The sequence below is a fragment of the Nanorana parkeri genome, unplaced genomic scaffold, assembly GCF_000935625.1.
Source record: "Nanorana parkeri isolate BGI_ZX_2015 unplaced genomic scaffold, ASM93562v1 scaffold1720, whole genome shotgun sequence".
NCBI lineage: Eukaryota > Metazoa > Chordata > Amphibia > Anura > Dicroglossidae > Nanorana > Nanorana parkeri.
In genome coordinates, this window is record NW_017307988.1 from 82,494 (window position 1) to 103,999 (window position 21,506).

General features: G+C 41.0%; 1 protein-coding gene across 1 annotated transcript in view; it reads right to left on the reverse strand.

Annotated features, from left to right (window-relative positions):
* IGDCC3 (immunoglobulin superfamily DCC subclass member 3) overlaps positions 1-21,506 on the reverse strand; it is a 107,577-nt gene that overhangs the window by 39,739 nt on the left and 46,332 nt on the right. The window contains exons 3-6 of the mRNA XM_018571268.1: positions 3,983-4,127; positions 2,360-2,490; positions 2,117-2,254; positions 1,183-1,341 (exon numbers count right to left, since the gene is read on the reverse strand). Of these exons, the coding sequence (XP_018426770.1) occupies positions 1,183-1,341; positions 2,117-2,254; positions 2,360-2,490; positions 3,983-4,127 (573 nt within the window). The remainder of the gene's footprint in view (positions 1-1,182; positions 1,342-2,116; positions 2,255-2,359; positions 2,491-3,982; positions 4,128-21,506) is intronic.

The following is a 21,506-nucleotide window of genomic DNA, read 5'->3' on the forward strand; positions in this document are numbered from 1 at the left end:
TATGAGAAAATGCTCCAAGGATATCAGAATGTCAGATGTTGCACCACAAATGAGCTCTGGAGGGAGACACAGTTTCGCATCCTGCATAAAGCATACTATGGCTTTGACTTCTTTCTTAAAATCAAGGCTCCGGCCCCTTACTTACGAGCATGCCCAAAATGTGACTTCCTGGGTGCTGATCTGACCCACTGCCTATGGCATTGTACAGATGTATCTGCCTATTGGACGCAGATTATCGCCCTACTGACTAACATCATGGGGACGCCAATACCACAGGAACCTTGGTTGTGCTTATTTAGCTACTGGGAATCGCCTCCCACCCTTAAGACGAGTAACAAGATGTGGCTGTTTACGTGTCTCATGCAAGGATCGTTAGGGAGATTGGCCCTCAGAGAATAAATGATCGGGTCATCAAGGGAGATGGGCTGGAAACAAGGGAGAGATATCCCATGGATCAAATTTTTACCTCATGATACCATATGTCTGTGGATTGGCGCTACGGCCAAGGAGGCGACTGGATGGGGAGGGGTGGAGAGGACACGGGGAAGAGAATGAGAGGCTAATGAATGGGATCTGCGAGAGGACGCTGCAACGACTGGCGAGCTACGAACGCAATTTAGATAATCTTTTTGTTATGTTTTCTATATGTTAAAGAGCAATTTCTTTATCCTTTCGATTATCTCGTTTGAATCTGACTTAACATGCAGAATCAGTGAGATTTGATGTCCATTACTGGGAGGATAATAGGACTCGACCGCAGTTGCTAGGGGGACGTGGAAAGAAATCTATTTACGAAAGACTGGCGCACTCCCTCCATGTTCCCCTAATAACTCGGGGACAACTAGATCAGTATATAGGGACTCCCTTAACATCGAACAGAGTGATGTAACTCTCGGTATTGGGTCATCCCTTTCAAATCCTCACATTAAAATATATATCTATATGTATATATCTCTTTAAACAAGACCAAATTGGACTGCATAATGTCATGTTTATTTGCGTGTTATATTGCTTGATAAATGTGGGCCACCCGTGACTTGGCCACTATACCGCAAGACACTAAACAAAACAAAACATAAATGTATGTACTGTATTGTATTCCTATGGTCACATGGTGACCTTGTTTAAGCCTAAATAAACTATTTTGGGAAAAAAAACAACTTTAATTTCACATGTTCTTACCCTGTACTACAAGCCTCCCTTGTGCTGTCCGGCGCACCCTGGTTCCAGGCTTGTTGGCAGCACACACATAGACTCCAGAGTGATGTATAGTGAGGTCTGAAATCATTAGATTTCCTGTTCCCAATACCTGGATCCCTTCCACACCAATAGGACGGCCATCTGCAAGGGACCCAAATTCAGGTTTATTGAATATGATATTACGTCATTTACGATTCACTTTGTCTATGCGAAATTACAACATGTAAACTGCTACAACTACCAGAATGTACGTTCAGTAAAGAGAACACCCTACCATTGTTGAAACACTGCCTGGCCAAAAAAAGTCACCACCTGAACTTAACTAAGCAAATAGGTAAGAGCCTTCCATTGGATAATTAGTCTAGGTTCAGCAATGTTATGTCCCCAAAAAATGAGGTCAGCTGCCTACCTGTATATACAGAATGACTAGTTTTTCCATCAATGGATTTTTTTCTGATAGCATGAGCATATTCCAAGATGATTCAAAATTCATCGGGCTAAAATCCTGACCTTAAGCCCATTCAGAATCTTTGGAATGTGCTGGAGAAAACTTTACACAGTGGTCCGACTTTAACATCATCACTACAAGAACTTGGTAAAAAATGAATAGAACTCTGGACAGAAATAAATGTTGTGACATTGCATAAGCTTACGGAAACTATGCCATTGCAAATGCGGTCCAACAAAATATTAGTGAGTGTGTGACCTTTTTTTTGGCCAGGCAGTGTATGTTAAATAGAGTCTTGTGGGATGATGAGGAATGGGACAACTGCAGAGAGTAACACCACCAATATGCCCAAATATGTTCTGACCATTTTACACACATAACAGCTAATACCCATAGCACACCATAGAGAAGTCAGACATTACTACTTTACCAATGGCTTATGGTTTAATTAAGAATTCCATAACTTACCAAGACGGCTCCAGGACACAATAGGCCGAGGGTTTCCAGTAGCCATGCACTCAAGAATTGCTGTCTGATGAACAGTCTTAGTGAGGTTCTCAGGACCAACTAGAATCATTGGATCCTTATATCCAGTGTAATGAGGACCTGCAACAGATAATGTCAATACCACTATTGTCATATATTCAAATATAAAATCTTCCAGTTTGTTATAATACATTTTCTTGACTATATGTTTTTAAGATCTCAAACCTGTCACAGTTAGCATGGCCTCAGGACTGTATTTAATACCAGCGGCATTTCTGGCCACACAGCGAAATATGCCCCCATCTTCAGCTTGAAGGGCAGTTATCTGCAGCACACCAGTGGGTAGCAAGGTGTATCTGTGTGTGTTAAAAAACATAAGGCTATGTAATTTTTATTTAATTTAATACCCATAATATCCATCATTTAATATGCATAAGCAGCCCTAATATATACAATACATGCAGTGCAAAGGGGGAATTTTCTCAGAAAATGTACAGATACAGGTAGATAACCATATATATGCCAGTTGGGCCACCAAACTGCACCAATCTGTCACAAATGTTGCCACCTATGGAGATCAGAGATGCAGATATGGTCAAATCAGGCCAGTCTGGACTGATGTGGAAATTCATAACTTACACACAGGGGACCATGGCATTAGTCCAACAAAGACCCCTACAAGTATGAATGCGACCCTCATATAACCACATCTTTCATCACTTCCGCCCCATATCCATGCAGTTATATGGTAGCTCGTAACTGCTCCACACACTGACCAATTATGTATGGGACCCTTTGTCTTAAAATAAACAGATTTCTGTGTAAATATCATGTGACAGGCAAACACGATATTGTCTGTGGTTTAACATAGGATATGGTTTTGTGTAGCCATTCACAGTGGATTGATCCTACTCCCTGTATCGCGGATGCCCATTTTCTAAATTGCCTGGGAAGCCGGTGTTTTAGCAAAAGAACACTGTCTTCACTTCTTGAGGTTGCCTGGCTTCCTGACCAAACAGGAAGACGGGCGGTGAGTCATGAGGTGCCGTCCGGCTTCCTGATTGGCCAGGCTGCCTAGCAACAAGTGAAGCCGGCTTCCTAGTCAATCAGGAAGCCGGGCGGCACGTCATTACCTGCCTCCCGGCATCCTGATTGGCTAGGAAGCCGGCTTTACTTGTTCCTACGCAGCCTGGCTTCCTGACCAATCAGGAAGAAGCCGAGAGGCAGGTCATTACATGCTGCCTGGCTTCCTAATTGGTTAGGAAGCCAAGCTGCCTGGTTGGAAAAGAAACCGGCTCCATGCTCCCTCGGCACTGCTGGTCAGAGGGAGATCTCCCTCGGTAATGCCTGACCGAAAGTTCCGATATCGGAGGCAAGTATCAGAGCATTTGGGCGAGTACAAGTACTCACCCAAATACTCGGTATCGGCACCGAAAACGATACCAGTATTGGTATCGATGCATCCCTAGTTATAACCCGTCAGCTTTTTTTGGCATCTATATCCCATTGGGGAGATTGCCTTTCACTTTCTGCCCTATAGCCACAACAGGAAATTCCCTTATAGTATCATCTGGTGATCATCAGGGTCATCAGAACTAGGGTCTCCATTGGAAGATTTCCCATCTATTCCTGTTCTGGTAACAACCCAAAATTTGGGATTTCTTTCACTTTCACTGATAATGGTCACCAGGACAAATAGAGGAGGTGAATCTCCCTTACAGGGACATGGATAGCAATACAAACCTGACAGCTGTTCTAATCCCTGCCCACACTAAAAAAAAGTTTTGCCTTCAGTTGCACTTAAACCACTATGTCGCCTGCATTTCTACAACACATTGTCCCATTTACCTTGGGTGCTCTGTGTTTATAATTTCTCCATTTCGTTCCCATATAATCTGTGGTTCCGGCACTCCACGGATCTGACACTGAAATCTAGCCACGCCACCTACTTCTAGAGTCATGTCTCGGGGAAAGATGTGAAAATCTAAAATGCCTATTGGAGGAGAGAAGAGTTACATAAAGAAGACACAATTGTACAACTTCAAAAGTTTAACAAAATAAAGGAAATAAGGAAGAATCATTTTGTATCACAAAGTTTTTAAAGTTCACAATTCACAAAAAGGAGAACTTCCCAGTCATTTCAACAGTGGTAAGCTATCACAGCACGATCCGCCATCTCTGCCAGTCTCACGCTATCATGTTTTCTTGGCGTTACCCTGCTTATCCATAAGAACTTTGTTATTTTTGGTTTGGCAATGTTGTAAAGTTGATTGTCTAACAAAAGCTTGTAAATCAATAAAGAGTACAAACAGGTTAGGTTTATCTATGGGGGGAAAAACCTGAAGCCGTTTTTCATTTAAAATGAGTAGATGTGAAGATGAGTGGAATATTTTCACTGTGTTGTTTTGGATTTGTTGACAACTTTTCTGTGGGATTGCTCTCCCCAACATTTTCTCCTTCAGGGTCTGTCTACTGTCTCTCGTGACTTATGGGCCTCATGTACTCATCAGTAGGTGAGATAGGTGAAGTGACAACAAGTGGATAACAGGCCTGAAAAACTTCTTTTATTTCCTGCTGCTGATAAAGGTTACGTTTTCATAGATACCAGTTGGAAATACTGACAATAACCATTCACTGCAGGTTATTTCAACACAAGCCACCATTTTGGGACTCCTGTTCTCAAGCTATTCTCTAAAGATTATTATCTTGTGTGCATACATCAATCCTTGTCTTTTGTGAGCTGTTCCGTACAGTCTGATAATTTCCTTTTAAATAATCGTTACCCTTTTTATGCCTTTACTTGATGATTTAGTTTATATTCTGTACTAGCCTTAAATATTGTAGAATATAAAAATGAAAACATTATAATTAAAGATGTATTTTACTAGATAACACGGTCAGGGTTATTCACAGAAGGGTGAAGAGTTTAGAGAAGGCAGGAGAAGTGAACAATCTAGGCCAAAACAGCTGATTTGGAAAAATTCAACAATTCAGCTCACTTTCCAGTTCAGCTATGTTGTCCTAGATGGTTCCCTTCTTCTGCCTTCTCCAAACTCTTCACCCTTTTGTGAATAAACCTGTGTGTTTTTTTTGGTATAGACATTTATTAATAAACCTTTTATGTGTTAGTGTAGGGAATGGTTAAAACCCTCTGTCAGTTTTAATGTCTGCTCCCCATTACGGAGATTGTACTTAACTTCCTGCCCAAAAACACAACAGGAAGTGAGAGACATTTTTTCAATAGTGAGGCAAACTTCCCTTTAAAGCTGGCCTTACACTGTTAGAATTTTGGCCGATTCGAATTGGGACAAATTCTAGCAGTGGTTGGCCATTCCAGCTCAACGACTTTTGGCGAATAAGCCAGGCCAGAAATTGTCAGCCAATCAGCTGTAGTCATTGTTCAAAAATGTATTGAACACAATAGCCTGGTGGGGGGTATTAGCATGGATTGAGGAATCTGTTAGATTTCTTTTGTACAGCCCATAGACTGAACAAAAGAAATTTACCAATCTATGGCCAATTTTAGACAGTTGTCACTAGATCAGGTGTCCCCATTGGAAGATTTCCCCCCTTCCCCTTTCTGGTGAAATGTACTGGCTTGCTTATGATTGCTGTTTATAAAGCATGTTCAAGACCAAATTTCAGTCTCTAGGTCCTTCTGTACACTTGTGTTTTGGCACGCCTATCACTCAATGTTTGATTTACTAATGGAAGGACACCTAGTTGCCCCCATCACTACACAAGCAGCTTACAAGATGATTCGACAAACAAGACTTCTCCTCTCACACAGCCCTAAGCTCAGGGTCCAGTGCTTTTGCACTCTGTCCCCTAAGCAATAACAATCTATCAGAGGGTCTAAAACCTCCATCTGGAATTACACAATAAACAAATGATTTCTGCCTCCATCACAGAGGCCTATTGTATCATGCTTTTTACCCATATAAAAAAAAAAAAAAAAAAAAAAGGCCAAAAAAGTCAATGTTGTAATGCTTTTTCTTGTATAGTCAGTGAAGCCAAGTCCACTTCAGCTTCAGACTTGGTTGAAGTGTATGATAGCATTAGCTGCACGCCAAATCTGTATACGCTGCACAAATTTCACATTACCGACTTTCATCAAATTCACTCCATTGACACCCGCTGACATGCACACCCAAAGGAGACACTGCAATGCTTAGTGATTTACACCTAACCAGCCCTCCTCAGTGTCACCTCCCGTTAGTGTCACACTACAGCAGATGGGGGACAACGTGCTAGCCTCTATAAAATGCCCCCAGGGAAGAAGCTCTCAGTTCAGGTATTGTGCGGAAGTGAGAAATTGGGCTTCCTGTTTGTTTCTCCTCACACGTTGGTCTAGATGTTTGAAAATGTGAAAACTTCGCTTGTATCCAGGATAGTCAATGCAAAGCCGTTGTTGAAAGGGAATTTTCTTTAGCAATTTTCTTGTGAGATTAAATGTCAAAGAAAATCACTACAGGTCCAGACGTATTGCCAATGAATATTCATTTTGGGTGAATATTTTAACTGTTCTTGTACATAATTATTCAGCACACATGAGCGCACCCAATTTACACAGCATGCAAATGTATCAATATAATAAGCATATTTTACTGTTTTATGTGGTTGCACTACAGAATGCAATTTGTTAGTGGAACATTTAAGGCTCCAAAAGACTTGTAGGATGTAAAACCTAACTGAATTATATTTAATTTGCTATATCACAGTGTATCTTACATAACTGCCTTTAAAAAAAAAAAACTTTTCACCATTTACTTTTTCTTTGTTGCATCTCAGTGAGGCTGATCTCTTGAAGCCTCAACTGACAACAGTGGACCACATCTACTTAAAATGAAACTAAACACAAGAGTTAATCCTAAAAATTAGGGATGCACCAATACCATTTTTTCAACACTGAGTACGAGTACAAATACTTTTCCTCAAGTACCGATACCACTATTGGTATCTGTGCCAATACTGAGCATTTGCACGAGTACTCATTCTCCTACACATGCTCCCATACCAAAAACAGATACTGATGCTTTTTTTTTCAAATGAAGTATAAGGTCTGGTGCCTGCTGGGGACCTCGTGGCAGCCTACTTGGGAACCACACATAAGGGCTGGGTGTGTGCTGGACTGCGCTGCACTGCAGGTGATCCGATCCCCGAGAGAAAATCTGAGCACATGAACCATGTCCAGATTTAGAAAGCACAAGAAGATTGTCACTGATTGTGAGAACCAAGTGAAAGGTGAGTGCAAGGTGTGTACCCTTCCTGAGGCCAGCTTGCCCTGCTCTTTCTACCCACTGCTGCCAACCTTCCACTAAATTTTTGGGGTTTGATAATACCTTGCGCTAATATCGTGCAAAATAAAAATTTGCAACTGCCATCATTTTATTCTACAGGGTCTTGGCTTTCAGAAAATATATCATGTGTGGGGGTCTGAAGTACTTTTCAGGCCTAAAATGTGGATTATATCATGGGTGCAAAAAACGAAAACAAGGCATCGGTCACTAAGGGGTTAAGTAGCAAAAATATTTCTGGACATACATGTCCCTTGAGCAAAATGGGTGGCCGGGCTGAAAGGGCAGCGTATGTGTAGGCATGCCTATCCTTTAAAGGAGGGATGTGAGCATGTACAGAGTGGGTGGGGCTATCAGCATTGACAACACTTCCATGATTTGGAGCAGAGTTGTCCCCCTACAGAAGCAAACCAAGGCAGGATCAACAGGCATTTTCTATATCTTACACAGGGTTATAAAGAAAGATTGCAGTGCTTTTGGAATGAACAGTCTACAGCAGGGGTGCCCATTAGGTAGATTGTGATCTACCAGTAGCTCTCAAAGCTGATGCCGGTAGATCACAAAGGGTGTGAATGGGGGCCCCTTTATTCCATTTTGGTATATTTTTCTAGCTGTGCACACATGATTACCTATTAGCCTGAGTCTGCTGAGCCAAGCTCACCGACACCTTTCTGGTGGATACTGGGGGTTGAAGTGCTATTTATTACATCAAAGAATATTAGTTTACCCAGCATGTTGCACTACACTGTTTGCAAAATACAGCAAGGTGAGCCAGGAGAGAGAGTGGGGAGAGAAAGCCAGGAAAGAGAGAGAGAGAAGAGACAGCCAGGGGAGAGAGCAAGGAGAGAAAGCCAAGAGAGCAAAGAGAGAAAGCCAGGAGAGAGAGAGCCAGGAGAGACAGCCAGGAAAGACAGCCAGGAGGATGAACAAGGAGAGACAGATAGGAGAGACAGGCAGGAGAGAAAGCAAGAACAGACAGCCAGAAGAGAGAGAGCGAGGGAGGTCTTTTTTTGTTGGTAGATCTCATGTAGTTCGCCATTTGAAAAGTAGATCTTAACACAAAAAATTGTGAGCACCTCTGGTCTACATGATATATTTGATGTTACTGTTTACCCACAGCAATGGATATAAATGTCCATAGTTTAGTAGGTTCTTTTAACATATTCACATAAAGTCCAGCAACAGTTTCACAGACGTGTTTAGAATCCCAGAAGCATTAAGCACTGTTTTACTGTACTGCATGGTGACACAGGGGCCAATTGACAGTTTTAGTCTCTCAGTGATACCCTAGCGAGGGCAGGCTCTGATCTCTGCCCAGTTACAGGGTCTTATTTGACAACTCTGCCAAGCTGATGAGTTCCCGGCATGACTGGTAAGCAGCCTGTGGATTTGACCTACATTTCACTGAAGCAGGATTAATGCAGCTTGTGCGGAAAATCCCGAGGAACCAGTGCCACTCACAACCTCTGCCCAGTGGATATTAGGAAAGGAGGGGTTAACCTCTCTAGTGCCACAACAAATCATGCACTCATCTCACTGAACAGAAACAACACTAAAACCATACTCTGGTCTTTGGTGTGACCTGTTTTCTTCTTTTTGCCATTGTTTTATAACTATTTCCTGCACTAGCATTTGCTTCTTGCACTTTGCAAAATACAATACTCATTAGTATGAGTGTATGTTTTCCAAGAATGGAAGATCCAATTAGAAAGCAGGTTAGCAAGGTATACAAGTCAATTTTTAACAACTAAAATAAAAATCATCATTTTCAAACGTTAAAAAATAGGAGCACTTTACCCCAGTGTATGTTGGCGCTTAGACGAAAGGCTTAGCCTACATTTTCTGTAAAATGTCAATCAGTGCACTGCAACTCCGCAATATTAATATATGTTACAGGTGTTGTAGAAGGACATAGCAGATGTAATAACTGCTAACAGCCGCATGGCCTTGGAGGCCCAGATCTGCACACTTGAAAGCATTATTCTGGTATGTTTATTACCTGGTTGTGACTTTTATGCCTATTTTGTGCATATGTGAATTGTTGCTCACAATGAGTACATTCATGGGAAAATGTAAGTACACCCTTTCAGCACTGTTGACTCTTTTAACATATTCGAACAGGTAAACCTGAGATCTTCATTCAAACAATGTCCACAGAAGAATGTGACATACTTGAAGAAATCACACTTAAAGTGACACTAAACTCAGGAGTTAAATCTTAAAAATGCATTCAAGTACCCTAAGGCCTGATTTCACCCCCAGGCCACCGTGTTTTGCCATGTAGAACCGCGTTTTTTGCTGCATGTTTTTGAGGTTAAAACGCGTGTACATTAAGTTGTGTGTTTTTATAAGCTGTAATCTGCCAAAAAGACATTCATGTACTTTTTACAGTGACAGGCATTTTGCTTTTTGTGACAAAACACTCTTGTAGGAACTGGGGCCATAGGAATTAACTGGATTTTTTGGGTGAAGCTTTTTGTCATGCTGAATCAGAACGCTCAGTGTGAACCAGGCCTAACTATTAAAGGAGAACTATGGGGTAAGTGTTTTTCCCCATAGTTCTCCTAGGGGTCATGGGAGGACATAAACTAGGGTCCTCCCATGACCCAAAGCTCAGTATATCGCGAGCTCCAGCTTGCAATATACTGAGACTGCCGCAGCCGGGACGGATCCCGACATTACTGTCGAGATCCACCCAGCTGCGTGATTGACAGCTTGCTCTGCCTATCTACAGGCAGAGCCAGCTGTGCCCGCCCCCCTCCCCTGGCCGTTCCGCCAGTCAGCACTGGAGGATCGGAGCGGGGAGGGGGGGATTCCCTGCAGTCACGGACAGTCATGGCTCTCTGCAGTGACACGATCGAGAAGTGAACGAGCGGTGGTATGTGTTCGCTCACTTCCAAATCTATTGAGCTGACGTGTGACAGTTTCATTGTCACACGTCGGCTCGAACTACGAGGTTGAGTGAAAAACACTCATAGTTCTCCTTTAAAAATTGTTTATTTTTGTATCACTCAGCTGTAGATCTTCAAATTATCTCTGAATTGGCGCTGACTCTGTCCTTCCTTCTGGAAGGTCCGGTGCCTGCTGGGGACCTCGTGGAGGGGGGAGGGGGCTACTTTTGTTCCCCATGGTCCCTATGTATATTGTAAAGTAGCCACCGCTCCAAATTCGCTCCCCTGAAGGACTACAATTTTTAGTTTACTAATTTGTATTGAGATTGTAGTCCATCACGAGAGTGAGCTTGGAGCAGTGTCAGCACCAATTCAGAGATGATTTGAGGATCTACAGCCGAGTGATACACAAATAAGATACATTTTTGGGTACTTGAATGCATTTTAAAATAGACTTATTGCATTCATCTTTGGAATCTAAATGAACATAAATGCAGATTTGTCACATGTAAAAAGTAAGTACACTCCTACCACCACATCAGATCAATGAAATTAGAATTAGGTACCAATGATTACAACCTGCTTAGAGCGTATGCAGATGGAACCAGTCTAATTAAAACCTCAGGCAGCCAGGGTCTGGTGTTCTCTTTGCTATCGAAGCGTGTGGTGTTGTCATACCAAGATCAAAAGGACTCTCTACAGCCCTCAGAAAGAAGGTTGTGGATGCCTATAAGTCTGGAGAGAAATTTTATAGGATCGCCACATTTTTAAAGAAAAATAATATACAAGTGGCATAGATATTAGGTGACTGCCAATTTGTGCATTGTGCAATTTGTGAAAAATAAGATATGGACTAGTGAATCCAGAGTTGTATGGCCACAGAGAGCACTGGACACAGTGCAAACCGAAGACAGCATTTGCGTAGATAAACCTCATATCAACTTTGAAGCATGGTGGGGGAAATGTTATGGTTTGGTTGTTGTGCTGCTTCAGCTCCTGGGCAGCCTGCAGTTATTGAATCAACTATGAATTATACATCATATGAAAGTGTGCTTGATGAGTATAAGAGGCCATCTGTCCACAATCAGAAGATGAACTAGAAATAGATATTTCCAGTTCCAGTGAGTATAAGAGGCCATCTGTCCACAACCAGAAGATGAACTGGAAATGGATATTTCAACATGACCTGATCCTAATTCGAGGAACTGTAGTCCCACCATACCGGGTCCTGGGTCAGTTTACGCTACCCAACCATATGGACTGAGCACTGTCGGCTGAGATGTACCAATATGTTACTGTTTATACTGAAACTTTTTTCCTTCTCTATTAATGTTTTGGTAACCTTCCGCTGAATGTGTACCCATGTTATGTTTCGGTATTTATGTGATAAACTGTCAAACCAATTTTGTTACATCTGATAAAATTAATGTTTCTATGTAAATATTTAGCCATAAAATTAAAAAATATTGAACAGAAAAGTCAACAATTTCCATGTGGTGTACTTACTTTTTCTAATGAATGTAGTTATCACAACCACGCGTGGTATTTTTTTAGCACTGGAGCTTGTATGCACACAAACGTTTGCACCCCTAGACCAGGATCACTCTTTTCCACAAGACATTGACTGGTTTACTGGTACTAATCAGGCTCAGAATATTGTTACAATGGTGTTGCTTTTCCAAAGGAATACCGGCTGTTCACTTAGCAAACTCAATGTTCATTGAGCTTAGTAAATAAGATTAAAGGAGAACTATGAGATGAGTGATTTCCACTCACCTCATAGTTCTAACCGACCTGTGACAATGAGACTGTCACAGGTCAGCTCAGTAGATCGGGAGGTGAGCGAACACATACCAGGTTCGCTCACCTCTCGATCCTGTCACGGCTCTCTGCCGTGACAGGGGGAGGGGCTGGATTCCCCTCTCCCCGCTCCGATCTGCCAGCGCTGACTGGCGGAACGGACGGGGAGGGGGCGGGTACAGCTGGCTCTGCCTCTAGATAGGCAGAGCCAGCTGTCACTCACGCAGCTGGGCGGATCCCGTCATCTACGTCGGGATCCGCTCCGGCTGCAGCGTCTCAGTATACCGCGAGCTGTAGCTCGCAGGATACTGAGCTTAGGGTAACGGGAGGACGCTAGTTTGTGTCCTCCCGTTACCCTAAGGAGAACTATGGGGAAAAACACTGACCCCATAGTTCTCCTTTAAGCTATGTTTACTACAATTAATCAATCACTTTTATTTTCCCTCACACGTGAATGGATATTCAAATTGAACACAGGTTTACCTTTTTTTCACTAACATTTATTTTGCAAAAGTGAACCGCTCTATTAATTTAGTGAATTAACCCCAAAGAGTACACAAACCTATATGAGAATAATCTGTATATCATTTCCATGTAACTTTAGTAGTGCGAGGTTTTCGATCCATCTGAACATCGGAAGTTTCAACCTAAAGCAGGAGATCTGAAAATTCAGGAAAAAGTTCTACCACCAAACAACTATTTTGTTTACTAATTATGGTCAATTTTCTTTTAAATGTATTTTAAACATTCATTTGGCTCAATTCACAAAGCAAACATATCAGTTTAAGGATCCCTATTTAAAAAAAAGTGACAGTTATTTCCTGCAGAGTCCAATAAGATTTGAAATTGACAGTCACATGGTGGAAAAAAAAGTTATACTCACCTGAACATTGGAGCCGGCTTGCTCTTAGACTAGGCCCTGGAACTTCTCTCCCCCTCCACCACAGCAGTCTAAGGACCTCATCGTGTTCTATACACAGTGTATAAGACATACCATCGCTATAGCTGAGGACGAGACAGGCTGAAAGGAATGCTATCAAAGCCGGTTGGCACCGAGGATCAGGTGAGTATAGCTTTGTTATTTTCCTCCTTAGACCAAAAGGAGCAGTTAACCCTTGCAGTGTGAGAGGTAGCCCCGCTGCAAGAGTTACTAATTCTTTTCCCTGGAATTCTGCTTTAAGTGTTAAACTTTCTGAATTAATCGATGGCTAACACAGGACAATACTCTACTACTGCTAGGATGAAAAATATTTCCTGCAAAAAGAGTTTTGTTTCTATTGAGATACTTTCTACTCAAACATGCCTAAAGCAATGCAACCGCAGCAGCTTTTCTCATTACAACACACAGATTGATCAGGTGGTTTTAGTGAAAAAGAAAAAGGCTTTGCATGTTGGAATCGGTTTTAGTAAGGACATATAAAGGCATACATTATTTTCTTCTGAACAGAAACACTGAGAATCTACACCAAGTTTGCTAAGATCTTTGAAATGTTTACCTGAAGGAGCGTTTGCAATGTCCTCCAGCCATAGAGAACTACAGGTCTCAGAAAGTCACGATGAGTACTTCCCAACAACAAGCCCCCAGATGTGTGACAGCTGGAAATGCATCGCTTGATACATTTGTTCTTTCCCCGTTTTTTTTATAAATCAAAGCCATTGAACCTTCAACAATGTGCCACTGAGGGACTCACCAACGTCAACAGTTAATCAGTTATGGTAATTGTTATGACAACCTATACAAGCACTTCTTGTGTGGTTTAGCTGGAACTTCTCAGAAACCCTCCTTAAGAAATGTTATGTAAAGGACATCAAAGAACGGACAGAGCAGCTGCATAGTGGACCATGACATAGTTAATGCCACTACCGGCTGGCACAGCCCCAGCTGAAGCTGCTTCCCTTCATTGGAAAAGTAGGCCAGATTCCCACATGACTGCTGCTGCTTTCCAGCAACTCCTGCTCGTTTAGGGAGAAAGAGCTGAAAATAGCTCCTGTGGGAACTGTGACAGGACAGATCAGCCTGGGGGTGATCCACTATGCCACCCAAATCAGCAGAGCTCATTGTATTCAAACAGTGTTATATCTAGTTGAACATGTCCTTAATTAGGGGCTAATGTGGGCAAATCTGTGCCCTGGCTGTCTAGGTCAGCTGGCTTGTTACACAATACCGAATGTTTCATAGATGCTATGACACTTGGAGCCATATTTCAGCCATCATAACTTGGCAGTAGCAAAAGCTGGCTATAAAAAAAACTAGTGACAGGAACAATGTTCAGTTTGGGTAAATTGGATTATCATTTTGTGATTATGCATTGATGTTTAATCAGATTTAATGAGGTCTACTTATGTACATGAACTCAACTTTGATGATATTGATGGTTTTGAACATCCTTAAATCTATGTAGCTGTCTACATGAATGCAAAGACCAGAACAGAGTACAGACACTCGTCACTTAACGAGAGAGTTTCGTTCCTACGACTAGGTCGTTTAGGGAATTGGTCACTAAGTGAGGAATAGAGGAAATCAGCTTTAATAAACAGTACATGACTTAGGTTTCCATACTGCAGATACCAATGTACAGTACAGTAGTGAATACTGGCTGATCAACTGCGGGAATGAGAGCTTGAACAAAATTTTCGTACAGTGTACAATACCAACTGGCTGTTGAGCTGGTTGTAAGTTCAAGCAGTCCTTAAACAGGTAGGTGGTTAAGTGGGGAGTAGCTGTATTGTAATTGGATGAATGGTCAATCTGACTATCTGAAAGGTTTGTACCTTTTTCATGGCATTACAATGTATGGAGATGCCTAATGAGAGCATCCCTTGTTGACATACAGGTATACCTTCTCACATTGATAGAGAAAAGAAGCTAGGAGAGATAATCCATTAACACCTTGTTTTCTATCTGTGGGACCAATGATCAACAGCTTATTTGGGGGGCCCCTTCCAGGTTAAACTTGACAGTCTACTTGCTCCAGGGCTGCTAGCCAGTATGCATATTGTGCATGGACAGGATCTCTGAGGAAAATTGAGCTTTTTTTATGTTTTCTTAAGAAAAGCTGCACATGTGCATGGTTTTGTTCATTTATGATGCAAAGTGAAGGATAAACATTCAGAATAAGAATTTTCCATTCATTACTATTATTTCAATGGATCTGATTAAAACAGTGCAGGGGCACATTCTCACAGAATCAAGAGCATCCAGGAGGCAGCAATGAGGCAGGATGACATCACCGACACCCCCAGGATGTGCGGTTCGAGTTATTCTCCACTTTTTTCTTCTAATTTTTTACACCCTTTTTAATCTGTTTGGTCTTTGGCTCCACTTTAAAATGCAGCATTGCCCTCATATTAAAATAAACCTGAACTCAGAAAGACGATTTGCTATGTTATAGGGAACTGTGCCTAACAGTGCCCTGAAAAATTTACCTTTTGTCTTGAATTCTGCTTAAAATATAGCAGAGCATTTCCTGTGCCTTTTAATTGGGGATATATAACTGAAAGCTTAGGGTATCCTCCCAGATTAAAAACAAAAGAAAAAATATACAGTATATAACACAAACCAAACCAAAAAACGTCAGGTTAGAATATATAGTATATTACAAAAAATTTAATTTTTGTTATTGCTACTTAGAGTTACCTGTGCATTCAGTCCCATAACTGTATATATGCATTATAAATTCCTCTAAGACACTGCTGCCTGCGATTGCCAATCACATTAGATTTTAAATCTGATGATGTCACTACTATACAGCTCACTGTTCTCCGCGCTGGAGAGAAATCGGAAGTGCAAGGATCTCCCTGATTATACTTCATTCATACTGTGGATCTATGCATTCTCCAACACTTTTGCTGCTGCTTAAATATTCTCCTATTAGTCATTAAATTAGTGTTTCTCAACCTTTTTTTCATTCGCACCACCTTTTAAAAGTATGCAAAATCTCACGCCACCTCAGTGTAAAAGGTAAAAAGCGTAAATGTTAAAAATCTGAGATAGGGGCCTAGTGTGGATTTTAAGGTTAGAGCCACACAAAAAACTCAAATAAAGTGGGGTTCCCCCCTTTTACATCAGAATTCCCTCTTTCACATCTGCAGATCCCTACACATAGAAGCCCCTTCCATTCACATAAGTCACCTCCACTTACACTAGAGCCCCTCTTTCACATCCAAGTCCCCCCCTTTCACATCAGATTTCTCAAACCCCCTTCACATCAGAGTTCTACCATCGCATCAGGAGCCACAGCTGCAGCAGTATCGCAGAGAGTGAGATGCAGAGTAGGACTGGACGGAGGTGAACTTCCATCCTTTTCTGAATGGATCCCATCCTCCCTGGATTAGTGTAATTTGTTTCCATGGTGTTGGTGGACAGCCTGACATCACCATGAAAAGGCATGATGCTGTGTGAAAATGTCCAGACACCCCTGAGGAAGCCAGAAGGCACACCAGGGTGCTATGGCAACCTGGTTGAGAAAGGCTGCAAGAGATAACCATTCATCAAGGAAGCAACTCTGACTTATGTGAGCAAAGTCCTGCCTCTACCAAGATGGCCACCTCCACACAGAGACATGATAAGTCTGTAATGTGGGAAAAGGTCAGCTGCGGGCAGACCACAGGCAACATTGATGACTAGTCCTTTGCACTCTGCCTGCCATTTTTTGGGCACAGCTTCCAGTGTTCAGGTCCTCTTTAAGTACACACTTATCTGTAGCTCATCGGGGGGAAACTAGCCAAAGACAAAGTGCATTTTCATGCAGTAAAATGCATGCGTTTTACTGTTGAAAAAATAGAAACTGTGGACTGTCCCTTCGAAAGCAAGCATTTTTCTGCCAAGATAAAGCACTTTTTATTCGAGCAGACAATACAGATATAAATAATGTAACTCGCATTGTTCTATTCTTTGTTTTGGAAGAGTCTCCCTGGGTAAGTTTGTGCACACCTGTTTGCAGATCATGACAGAGAGTATTATTTTTTGAATGCAAACCAAAAATCATTCTATACATCAAAAACGACAATATAATGAGCACAACTGGGAGAGAAAACTGGGAAAAATGGAAAAGAACAGAACCTGTATTATTTTACTAGCAAAATTATGCTTGTTCAATGTATGACAGAAAGGAAAAACATGTTTATAAAAAGTCATCGTTAGTATTTAAGTTGTAGCAATGCTACTTACACTCTCTGCTGCTGCTCTAAAAGAAAAAAAATATTGTGAAAATAGCAAAACCAGCACAAACTGAAACACTAAAATGCACCCAGCAATATAAAAGGACCAATCTGGCAGTTAGATTATAGTTCAAAAGGTAGTCCAGAATACAAACATGACCATATAGATTAAGGAAGTTTGTGAAGTGTGCAGCCAACTCCATGGCTAGGTTCACACCTGGGCGTACCATAGGCACGTTTTTTGCATGTTTTTTAGCGCGTTGTTTCGTTCAGTGAAACACGCGTTCGACGCTCGTTTTTATACCTCCCTGGCGGTATGATTTTTAAAAAATGTTTCCTTTATTTTCTCTGTCTTTTTTTCTGTTTTTTTTTAACTTTCAAACTTCCCGCCGGTTCCGCCCCCCTGCGACGCGGCCGCTCCCAAGGGACGGAACCCGGACTTGTATACCCTCAATAGGGTCGTATGTCATCTTGACCATTTATGGTTTATTTACTGTAATTTGAAGTCATATATATGTATGGACCAGCATGTGGCAAAATGCTTACAGTTCATATATTGATTTTATTGAAAAGTATTGATGTTTTTATGGATAAAATATTTACTAAAGATGGAATAATTTTTTTTAAAGTGCGTCTGTTAATGTTGGCCCTAAAAATCCCTTCCTTCTTTTTTGGCTGAGGCCGGGAATTATCCAGCTTATTATGCAGTCTATAACAAATGACTATATACTACCGGGGTGTGGCCAGCCGGACATCCCTTCACTGAAAACCAGCGTAATATGTATCACAACAAAATATACCAGGTATGGAAAGTAGGTTTTTATTAACCTTCCATAGTTAATTCACTGCCCCCCCTAACTGTTAGGACCCAAGAAAAATCATGTAGTTCTAGGTAAAGGGGATCTTGTAACTTCCCTTCTACCTTCTTACAGCACTTTGTTCTTGACCCAGCACTGTCCAATGGGGGTCACAAGAGGTTCTTAGGCCATGGTGAGAACCTATAAAGTAATACTGCAGGGCTCCAGCAGGCTTGTGAAAAACTATTGAGATGCTCTTTACTGTGCCTGCTATCCAGCAATCATTTTACTGATACAAGTTTATTTTGTTGCTATAATAAAACTGGTTCTCTGAAAAGAAGATATTGAATAGTCTCCTGTTATCTGCATCACCAATCCAAGTTAAACCTCTGGCTAAAGATCCTGCAGAATCCAACACTTTTGGGAATGTTGATTCCCTGGTACCCCGTTATATCCAGTGATTCCTCCTACCAGCCACTATGTCACCATAGGGCACAGTAGTGACATGGGGACTGGTGGATCAAACCACAAAGTGAAGTGGGTAGCCAGCAATCTGATACTCCTAGAAGTCTTCAAGATCTTCAGCCTGAGGTTTCTCTATACTAGTGAATAGATTGGTGGTGCTGGCAGCAGCAGAAGTGAGTATTCTGAGTCTTCTATTCAAAGAGCCATTTATTGCATAGTTCTATTTATCAACTGCGCTGCTTTAAGAAGTATATCAGTGAAAGGAGAGGTATTTAGGAGAATGTACACATGGACCAAAGCTGTAGCCTGCAGATTGATTCAGTACTAGTTTGTATTGAGCCAACTGGTTTCTACAAGTTTGAGTACATATTTTAGGTGTATGAAAACCCCAAGTCTGACTAGATAATAGACAGAAATGGAATGACTCAACTCTCACATATCTACTCCCGCCAATGGAACCTCAGTGCCAGGTACAACTTAAATCTAAAAGTTAATTAAAAAAAGGCACTCAAAACAGGATCAGTCCGATAACCTCAATTTATTCCCAAAATGGCATAAAAACAGTCAATGACAAACTTCTAAAGACCTTTGTTATTGACTGTTTTTATGCCTTTTTGGGAATAAATTGATATTATTGGACTGATGCCATTTCGAGTGCCCAAGTCCGAATACCCTGTACTGCTGAAAGCTGAGTAAGCACACACTGTTAATCATTATTTCATATATTTATATACTGTAGTGCTGACAGATTACAGAATGCTTTACAGAGAACTTGTTCCTTATTCATATCAGCCTTTGTCCCAGTAGAGCTTTTACATTTCTGTCATAAGTACACAAATACACAGGGCCAATTGAACCAGAAGCCATTTGGCCTCTTAATGTGTTTTTGGATTGTGGACGGAAACCCATTCAACTACCAAGAGTCCATTCATCATATAGTGGTTCTTGTGGAATCTAAATAATCTAAAATCATTGCAAACCACTTGCCACAGTACTGCTTCACTGCATTGTTCTTTATTTGTAAACAATCCAAATATCTCACAGAAAATGTAGACGTTTCCACGAGATGACTTCCTTCTACTTTTTTATTTTATCGATAAAAAAAAGTGAATATGTTTCAGTACACACGACCACAATCCCATATTCCTAATTCGGGCCAGCCTCTCACAGTATAATTGTATAGCTGTATTGTTTTAGGTTAGTGAGGAGGAGGTCCTGCTACCCATACCTCTGACTCCCCCTCCCCCCTTACAATCTGGCAGCTTTAGCACCGTGGCAGGGATATAAATCTTATATAACATTTATATTGTTTCTTTACTGGCCACAGTGTGCTCACAGGGGCCAGTAAAGCAGCTCATAACCTTGTATAAAAGAATCCAGCTATGATATGGAGGCTGAAAATGAGCCAGTAAAATATTTAAAAACCTTGTAAAACAGTTTGTTTTTACAGGCAGTATGAGCGGGGCGAAGGAGAGCTGGCTCCTGTTCTAGTATGCAGAAGAAATAGGGAAGGATGGAACGGATGTCACTTCTAATATTATGTTTCTGTTTAATACCTGGATATTTTAGAGATATATAACTAGCCTCTGTGATATGTTGATTTAAAGTGGGTTCTAACAGGATAAAGGAATATAAGAGGCAAGACTATGAATATATTCTACTGTAAAACCTCAGTACACACCATAAATTATTTTTATTTCCTGAATTATAGCAAACTATTTATATTATATTCTTGATGTACAGTGTCAGTACAGTGATGATCATTTTGAGATTGCCATATTTTTTGTAAAGTAAGGAGTAAGTACCCTGGACATCTTGACATTATTATAAACATAAAGAGCAACCATAATATATATGTATTTCATTTTCTAAGACAGTCCTAGGAATTAAAAAGGTCAATTTATAAATTTAATAAACGTAATATGTAATGTAATAAACTACTTTACATAATATCATTGTCCTGTCCCCTATGTATAGCAATCTAATATGACAATACCCTGCAGACAGCAGTGTTTCACATCAAGGCAACCAACCTAAAAGAGGTTTCTCAGATTTGTACCTAGCAAACTACTGAAATCTGATTTCAAATTGGTTGTTAATTGAATACTGCACTCCACTACTCTTTGCACTATTTAAAAAAAAAAGAAAACAACATTAACACTCCTCACAGTTTGTAACATTGTGGTATGCTCTCATTTTCACATTCTCCTTCCTTCCACAATTATCTGTCATGCTTCCCTAACACACACATCTTTGGCATTCCCCTAAATCCCAACAGTCGTGCCCTTTGACTCCAGCAGTCAATTCTAAAAACAAATCATTTTTCATCTGTGTTAACCCCACCGGCGGTCCATTCTACAAATGACTTGTTTGCCTTCCTGTAAGTTCCTCCCTTTTTCATCTGTTACTATAGTTTTGTCACTTGAAAACCATCACTTCCAAGCAGTTCAGTCTGCAGAGGACAAAGTAATGTAATTTGTATTTTATCTGTAATACTATACACAAAGAACACAGTCTTTCAGTTGACTCTTGACATTAAATCCAATGTCTCTCCACTTGTGCACATGATAAAGGCTTTTTAATATTGCATTGCAGAAAGTAAAATGGCGTGGAAAGCTGAGCACTCCTTAACAGCCAATTCAGTTTCACTTAAATGAAATCTTATGAAGGAAAGATAATTTTTTAGGTTACTGCACTCTGTGTTACTGAACCATGACTGTAGTTCAGTGTGCAATGTTAGTGCAAAGTGCTTTTGCAGTATCCCCCATAACCAATTTGTAATTATCTCCTGGTCATGTTGTGCTGTCAGATCCATTGAAGCTGGTTTCTGAATCACTTTATCCATTGCTTTGTGTTAATTTGGGTGTGCACAGTTCTACTACACTTCATAGAGGCTCCTTGACATGGCAGTGTGGCTTCACATACAGTTGCAAATGTATGCAAGAAAGACCTCTGGTTCTGA